The 9,480-nt window shown below is 35.2% G+C and overlaps 1 protein-coding gene across 3 annotated transcripts in view; it reads left to right on the top strand.

Moving 5' to 3' along the window:
* LOC113235319 (zinc finger protein jing homolog) overlaps window positions 1–9,233 on the top strand; it is a 218,057-nt gene extending 208,824 nt beyond the window's left edge. For all 3 annotated transcript variants that reach the window (XM_026470980.1, XM_026470981.1, XM_026470982.1), the window contains exon 6: window positions 3,623–9,233. In XM_026470980.1, the coding sequence (XP_026326765.1) occupies window positions 3,623–4,004 (382 nt within the window). In that variant the 3' untranslated portion in view covers window positions 4,005–9,233. The remainder of the gene's footprint in view (window positions 1–3,622) is intronic.
* Window positions 9,234–9,480: the final 247 nt, after the last annotated feature.

Here is a 9,480-nt window from a genome sequence, read left to right on the forward strand (position 1 = left end):
GTCCGACTATCGGAGTGAGTGTTATACATGGATACAAAAATACCTTTGAAAATATAAATATTCCCTGAAACCTCTTGACACAGTATTCCTATCGTTAAAAAAACGGTTTTTTTTTTAATTCAGTCCATATTTTTCCGATTTTTCTTAAAAAACTTTATTTGTTTATTTCACATTTATGCATTATAACTCGGGCAGAGTTGTTACGATGTATGAATATAATATAATAAACAACGCCTTTGCAATTTGGTAACTTGCGATATTGACTTCAAAGTTTTTTTTTCTTTGAAAAATGTCAATTACGCTGATTTATATTAACTATTAATTACATTAATAACACTGAATCTAAATAAGATATTTAAAAAAATTCCGATTAACGTGTTATGAATTTTTATATTTTAATTACATAAGGATTTGGCTCACTGTACATCTTAAAGGTCTGATGGCAACAGAATCTTAACTATGTGTTAAAGAATAGCCAATGTAGTTTTAAATAATGAAATTTTTGTGAGATCACAAATAGTACCGATGCAAAAGATTTGCAGAGCTAGAAGATAATCCGTTTTATCTTTCAGTCGCATTACCGGGTACAGGTATTAACAAAATATTTTTTTGTAATTTTATGAAAAAATAATGTATAGTGTAGTTTTTCACTGAAATCATCCTTTTAGTTAAATTTGACACTACTAGTAGTGTTCTCACAAAATTTCATTATTTCAAACTGCATTGGCTATTCTTTAACAATGTGAAGATAACATGTTTGAGATCGACAGCTATTGCTTCTCTCGGAAATAATACCTCCCTTTCATCTCTTTGAAATATGAAAAGTGGGAGGAAGGAATTCCTTGTTTTTTTTAACGATAGGAAAACCGTGTTAGGAAGTTGATATCTAAGCTACTATTATGACACTAACATCATTATGTCTATTTCTTCCAACTGGCATAACATATGTAGCCAGCCAATTTTGCAATATTTACAAAACATGCTTCGCATGTGTGCATGGTCGACGTTGCCAGATTACAATGCCATACAGAATACAAAAGAATGTTGCTAGCATAATATATACATAATTGATTCATTAAAATTGTACATTTGTAAACAAATTTATTATATATCAATTGGATAGAAAAAATGGTATATAGAAAAGTATTTGCTAGTAACACTGGGTTGCTAATCCAAATGGCTGGTAATACATTCACTAATCTCTTATTAATAATAATGTGTCAATTGACGCAAGTGCGGACTAAACTTAAGTTTAGTGCATCTCAGTTTGTTGGTTTATCACTAGAGATCACTTAGGCAGAGTATATACCTTCAATTTTTTTCAATAAGAACCGACTTTAATGCTCAGGTCACATAAAGGCGGCCGCGGAAGCGTTCCGGGTGCGGGAATTTTTATAATGTACGAGTTTCTAAATATACATATTTTGCATACCCTGCCACACTGAAACGCGCTGCCGACGCGCGGCCATCGCGCGTTTCAATGTGACTAGTTCATAAGAATTCGTACGTACAAAACTTCCCGCGCCCGGAACGCTTCCGCGGCCCGCCGCTGTTACATAAAATTTTGGTTATTCGCTTTCGCTGTGCTCGTTGCCGCGGTCTTCGCAACGACAATTGAAACGCAGATGGAAATCTCGTTAAAATCTCTCGTAGCTGATGTGCGTTGTTGAAAACTTTCTCCATCTGTCTGTTATTTCCAACACCAGATTACCTCTAGGTCACCGTAACATTTTATTTTCATTGGAATTTCATCTTTGTGTAACGTGACCATTATTGTTTTCACTCAGAGCGGGACGCCTAGAAATTTGTTATTGTTTTAAAACATGTTTATGGTACGAAATGTTTATTGATAAAAAAAAAGAACTAAAATCGTATAATGAATGAAAAATTTTAAAAAAGGAGCTAATCTTGCGTAGTCTGCTGCTCCATGTCTGGTTGGCTGGCTTTATGTACTTTTCGCTTTCGCGCCATTTAAAAAAAATTTTGTCTGTTTTGTGAAAGCGGGGCACTTTTAAGTATTTTAAGGACAGCGTCACGTTATCTATGTGCGAAATTTTATTGAAATCCGTTAACGGAAAGTGGGCTTCACTTGCTTTGCATATCCTAACTTGATATCATACGGAAAAAAATTCTACTCAACAACAAAGTCGCCTGTTGTAATGTACTGAAAGTGCCGATTCTATCTAATTATTATCTTTTGTGTTTTTACAATATTTAACGTGCAATAAAAGAGTCATTCATTCAAAAGAAACTCGCGCTAAACTTTAGTTTCGTTTGCAATTTAAACAGTGTATGTTTTAGTTTTATTGGCTTAGTGATGGATTAATAACTCAAGACGACTGCTAATCTCCATACTATAGAGATCGTAACTCTGAAAAAGGTCAAAATTCCGTCCTATGCCGCTGATAAAAAGCCTGGAAGTAGTTTATATTATGTAAATGGCCGGATATATCAATTAATTCCTCTTTAATATGAAACATTAGAGGAATTTTTTTTTTACCTTCTAATATTATTGAAATGTACGAGTTATCTAGTTTATAAACTAACGCTTCCTAATATGGATAGTTGGCTCTAATCCTAAACAAAATAAAAGAATAGCCCCTTATCCTTAAAAATCTATTCAATAACCGCCATCTAGTTACTTACATTTGAAAGGGTTGTAACCCTAACTAGCCGTGAACACGTTCACGGCAATGAAATGGGAAACTTACGGTCCACAACATTTATTAAAAAAGTAAAGTTTAAAGAAAGGGCCCTAAATGGGCCGAGTAACTGAATTACAGATTTAGGTATACGAAGGCTGTAGGCTTATAAATTATTACACATGATTTAGCTTATTAAATGATTACAAACGTAGTAAAGAACCAGAATTAGCGATTATTCGCGATGGAATTTGGAACAGCTCCGACTGTTGTGGCGGTCGAGCTAGGAGTGACCGTGGTACGAAAACAAAACGAGAAAGTGAATGAAGATAGAACAATTCAAATTTAAAATTTAAATACAAAAATTTTTAATATATTTTATATTTAAATATAAAAAGTTTAGAATAAAAAATGATAGGACACAAGCGGAGAGAGGCGATACAAAGAGGTGAGATGACGATGTAACGAGATCCGACACACCGTCTCACGTTTGTTATCACTGGAAATTAGACTAGCTTTCTAGACTAAATACCCGACTACGCTGTCCTGTATGGCGATTAGCAGTCCTTTTCAGTTATCGGTCCATGGCTTAGTTTAGTATCTCATTTTAGAGTATAACTTCCATTACCATTTTCATACTTGCATTTTCATGGGCTATGTTTTAAGGGGCAATCACGTCACGCTCGCATCATTATTTGTTATTTATAGTAGACGCTGTGTACCTTCACAAAATTAGCTAGCACGATCCAAAGTCATCTGGCAATTTAATAAAAGTTAATTTAAAGCTTTTTCTTTTCGGATTGCAACCCGACTATGCTGCAAACATAGGTTGAAATTACCTACTCAACAACTTGTAAAAAATATAGCATTTTCTATCTAATACTATATTATTTGCAGATGCCGAAACGTCTAACATATGTTTGCAGCTGCCACTGTATGGCACAACTAACTGAGTATTAACGAAAATTTTATGCTTACAGAATCGAGGATGAATGGGTGCCTGAGAAGGACGTGAAGCGGATCAAGCGGGTGGAGATCGCCGAGCTGCCAGCAGCGACGAAGGTGGTGCTATACGAACAGTTTTGCGCTTCATACCGCAACACGCCATCGCCGCCACCAGTGAAAAAACCAGCTCCAACCCCTCAAGTACCAGCTCGCCTATTGCCAGCCAGACACTGCACGTCTTCCCGCTTGCTCAATAACCTGCTCGCCAAGAAAAAGGCAGAACGTTCCAGCTGCAGCGCTACTGACCTTCCAATCATCTATAAAGAAGACGAGAACAAAGTAGAAGTCTCCGGTGCCAGGAAACGCAAGATGGGACGTAGACACGGAGGGAACTCATTCTGGCCTTGCGGACGATAAGTAAGAGGCCGGTTAGAACTATTGCTCAAACTGTCGAATGCGTTCTAACAAATCTCGAATCGACCTTCGCTAGAGAAAATAATGTGAACGGTGAGGCAGATGTTGATTCTTCGAACGGCTGCTACGGATCGCCAAAGACGGCTCAAGACTGCTAGTTTCGACGTTTCGCCAAGACAACTGTCTTTCGTAGTTTCGGCGTAATGTTCAATTTAATTAAAGACCCTGCGAATGTAATATAGAAGCTTACGTCCTTGATTTTAAAGTTTTGTTTTCTGATTTCGAGTAGTCAGTTTAATACGTGTAAGTTCGATGTGAGGCTTATTTACACCTTGTGAATTAAGTAGCCGATTTAAGCTACTGTATTATGGTCGTATGGTATAAAAGTGTACGTATGTTTACGTAGCAGACGTAAATTTTATTCACAAGACTGATGCTTACTTTTTATAACGATATTCGTCGTTTCGAATTGATAGATCGACGTGTTCGGAGCCGAACAAACATGTAAATAGTTAGTGATGTTGTAAATTGGAGTATTCGTGTATTATAGGTGATTTATGAATAAGTTTAAGACGAAGTAGTCTGAATATTTTAAGTTTGTTAGGTTGTAAGGGTGAACGACCAGCGATTCGCAACACTGCCAAGTGTACATAACTTGTAGAGTAGGAGATGAGATGGTTAAGTTTAGGGTTTGCGTTCGTCGCTTCGATTGTGGATTTGTTGACTCCGGTACGGATTTGACTTGACGGTTTTAGTTATCCTCGTATTATTTACGGAAATAGGTATAGTGATGTAAATTAATAACATCAATTTAAATAACATTTTCTTGAGAGAAACAATACCTATCGCAGGAGCGGATTCGGCCTGCGGTGTCGATTTTTTATTCTAGATTCATAGTAAACGATTTCTTTTTAAGAATTGATAACAAAAACACTTATCGCGGCCATTTTAAAAAATGGCGGAGAATAATTATGGCTCGAAATTATTTAGTGCAGCAGTAATTACTCCCTATTTAACTAATATACACTTTTAACATCAACTTGTATTTTTACTGTTGGTATCAAAAATAAATGTAATAAACGACTTAAAATGATTATTCAAAACTGACGGTGTTGTGTTTCAGTCGAATGGACGCAACGTTTGATCACAGCAATTCAATTACAAAGCCAAGATTCCACAGCCTGTAAATAGCAAGCGAGCATAATTCCAAAGGGCCTTTACCGTACCGCGCATCGCCGCGGCCTGCGGCGTCATTATGTGTGATCGTGATTGCACGGGGCTTCACAGCGCGTTTAAAGTTGTTCATCCAAAAAGTGCCTACAGCTACGTTACAGTACAGATATAAGCAATTACACTAATGACGTTTGAGATGCTGCCATACAATTTTTGAATATTTAATGATAAATTATCATTTTATCATTGATAATTAATCTATTTGAATGAATGTATGTATAATACTGTTGTGTTGCAATTTGTTCGTCTCTTTTATTTTTAAATCGTCTTATGCAACGTCCAATACTAGTGTGTTATAAGCGGCAAGCATGACGGTGTAGCCCGGCAGCGGCTGTTTCAGCGTGAATTTGCTCTTTAAATAAGTACTTTATTCTATATTACTCCTTTGACAACCTTTTAACGCTTATTAAATACAATCAAAGAGATGTCGCGAAGCAGAGAAGATTGTGCTGTTGTCTTCCATTATACATATATTTCGTCTATATACATTACAATGTATATGTTAAATTCTTAAATTTAATGAAAATGTTTCTACACGTCCGTCTCTACCTTCCAACTTGTCAGAGGATTTATTTTTATATAAAGTTTATCAGCTGTTTATATCTGTACTGTGGCTTATCTACCACCGACTGTAGTGTTCACTTATATCAATCAGATTGTAACGTTACGCGTAGTCATATCAGAACTAATAATTTGTAATTGTAGGAAGTATTCGTGAAGCAATTTGACGACGCTTTATGGAATCAACAACTGTCTGCTTTACCTCGAACAATGTAGTCACTGCCTTACAGTGTTGTGTTCAGGAATCTGTTGACGTTAACGGAAACTGATCGAATGCGTTTCATATTTCAGATTCGAAGGAAAAATGTTCGAGAATTATTATTTATGTTTCAATGGAAATTTTTTAATTTTTGTTGTTTTTTTATTATTTTCAATCAGATTGTGACGACGGCATTCAAAAAAGGTGCCTCAATTAATCGACGATGTTAATGTTAGCAATAATGGTTTGTGATATGATAATGCGGTTCATTTCCACGCACAACGTCTTTAAATATTTTTGTTTTAATATTGATGGTAATCATAATAAATGTTAAATGTTTCGATTCAATTTTAAATGTGGTTTAAGTAGCCAATTTTGATTATTTTTTACCAATCGAACTTGATTTATGTGCTTTTATTTTATATATAACGAAGGTTCCAATCCGGATTCTATAATTTTAATTACTGACATTAATAATACAGTAATGCAACAATATGCCAATGATTTTGATGTCCATTAGTTATTGAATTTTTTGATGTACATGGTCAAGAGAACGTTACACTTGACACTTAAACTTCATACCGCTTGATATAAGAACGGTCAAACGTACAAAGCGTTAAAGTTTGACGTGCTCTTGACTCTACCTATCTAGACATGTTCAGATAAATGCCTTTTTAGCCATAAGGGTATTTTACATGATAAAGAAAATTGTGTTCTGTGCTCACACGATCTCGCTAGTGTTTTTAGTTAGTGCCTATAGTGTTAAGTTAGAATGAATTGTGTGTAACGTGGTGTAACTTAATTTTTTGTAAAACACCATGGATTCAGAGTTTTGCTAATCGACGTAAGGTATATAGACAGGAATGGAGATTTTTAGTATCATTTGTAGATTATCGGGTCCTAGTCTAATATTGAGAATTGAAATGTAAATTGTACGTATAGAGGGAGCCTTAGGCAAGACTTTAAGGTACGCGCAAATTAGGACACACGCGAACTATTAGGAGAACGCCATGTAGAGAAGTACGAGGTGACCTTAACTTGCAATGTGACGTCAGTAAGTTGTCCTCAACGTTACACAACGTAGGGCGTCCTCAGTGCAATTAGGTGCGGACCCAAAGAAATTTAATAGGAAAATTTCTTGTAGTCAAGTTGGTGCCTGAATGACGGTATGTTAAAGGATCGTAAGCTTTTTTACACCTAGACTTCTTTTGGATACTTTCCAATGTACTGATTATTATTTTTAATAAATTAAAAAACAAATTAGATTAATTATTTTCAGCACTGATTATAGTGCCATATTTTATTGGCTCGCTTGTTTTTATAAATTAATTTTCGATAGTGAAATTCGACACCAAAATCAGAAAGACAAATTTTTGTTTTTATTCGATGAACAAAATGGACTTGTTTGAAATGATCTCAAATTAATCGGCAGTAGATTTGATGGATTTTATTAACAGTATGTTTGGAGAGTCATTGCGTTACTTCTTAGATGGCTTATTTAATGTAAAGTCTCTAAAATAATTCTAATATGGTATTTTAATTCGGTTGTTATTTCGTACAGCAATACAGGCCTACGTAAGTTGGGAGTACAAATTTATTTTTGCTAAGTAATGGCGCGATGAATTGTAATTGTTGGCAAAGTAAGAAATCTACGAAACTATCTCCGTACTAGAATTAGGTGTTCGATAGTTAGGCAGAGACATATTTTGTGAAAGCCTTATTCAAACGAGGCACTAAATTGAAAACATTGATATACATTAATTCGTAAGCGTAAAAAGAACAATATATTTTTATCACTGCCACAATAGTCATAATGTTGTGTCGAATGTTTAGTAGATTTTGCATGTTAGTGGGACGTGTGTAATTTGCTCATAGATTCAGTTTCACTAACTCGTATGCAAAATCGTTTCGGGAAATGAGAAGTATGTTAAGTGGGGAACAATTTTTGTCGCCAATGATTTTCCTAAAGCCATTAAGACTGGAAGTGTATCAGCGAAATAATGGGGTAATTTTCAGGTTAATTTTCTCTTTCTAATTGTGGTGGTAATTTTTGTTATTTATATATTTGAGTGTATTATCATGAAATATTAAATGATATTACAAGTTATTACACTCGAATATTAAATAATGCTTCATGATAATATTTTACATTCTTCAAATAATAAACATTGCCACCAAAATTAGGTGGAGAAATTTAACCCCAAAATTACCCTATGACTCAATGAGAGTTTTCAAGCCGTTGATTGATTCCAGGCTATGGTGGACGTTTCATCCGCATTTGTTATTCTGCGGTGCAACCACTGTTGATGATTGTAAAGGCGTGAAACATATTACAGCCGAGGCAAACGCGCTAGGTTTACTCCACGCTGGAAAGGCGCTTTTCCATCATGCAAGTACGTGCGAAACACACTGACATGTTAGTGCAATTTAAATTGCTCGCTGGCTACTTGCATAATGAAAACTCGCAAGGATGTTAGGTCATCAGAAAGACAACGTTGTTGTTGTGGCGTTTATAGTCGAAATTGAGACTTTAAATGTTAGAAAATTAGCACTTTTACAATTCGCAACACAGCTTTGTTTATCTGACTTAGAACGAATGTAAATAGTTAAGTATTTATAATTAAGTAATCCTCTGCACTTATAAGGCGATCTGTACCTTATGAAAATGGAGTCTATTGTATTTCATTCGTAATGTAAATTAAAGTGTTTCATAAGGTTTGAGGTTGACTTGTATCTGTAATTTGCTTCGCGCCTGATCGGGCAAAGATGAGGCGGCGGTTACAAGGCCTTACGGCCTTGACCGCGGGGTAGATTTAGTGGTAGTGTTCGCAAGTTGTCTTTCAACTGGTTTCCTATATTATGCGTTTATTATATGATGTTCTCCTTTATTGTAAATGTTTGATCCATAGTTTGGAGCGTACGCTTCGATAATAGTGTGCACTACTTTATATTCAATTTGTAGATATTTTAATTATTATATAGTATAATGTTTAATGCGTTGTCTCATTTTGCTTTGTCCCACGGCGGAATCCGGAAAACTATTATAATTTGACCCGAAAGGGGTGATCTACCTCAGTTTTTTTTATTTATCACACATTTTTGGGCATAATAGTAGTGATTGTTAATTTTAATATCTCGATTGGAATTCGTTCAATGTAGTGATTATTAAGATTTTTTGAATAGAATGGTTTGTCCACCTGTCGCAAGTACTGTATCTTATATTAAATACATATTGTATGATTGACTAATAGTGTGTTTTATTTTGTAACAATTATAAGCGAATGGAAGATGCTGCATGATACTGCAAGAATTTCTCTGCCTAACAACTAGGCCTCATGTCATTACAATATAACATCATTATTGAAAGTAAATTGACACTTAGAAGAAGACACTAAAAGACGTAACTTAAAATTTTAACGAATAATAATAAAAACGCACACGCTCAACATAGCCCCGCACTAGGTAAACCCTGTGTCGCGGGTGCCA

The sequence above is a fragment of the Hyposmocoma kahamanoa genome, unplaced genomic scaffold (genome assembly GCF_003589595.1).
Source record: "Hyposmocoma kahamanoa isolate Upper Pololo Valley unplaced genomic scaffold, ASM358959v1 87, whole genome shotgun sequence".
NCBI classification, from domain to species: Eukaryota; Metazoa; Arthropoda; class Insecta; order Lepidoptera; family Cosmopterigidae; genus Hyposmocoma; species Hyposmocoma kahamanoa.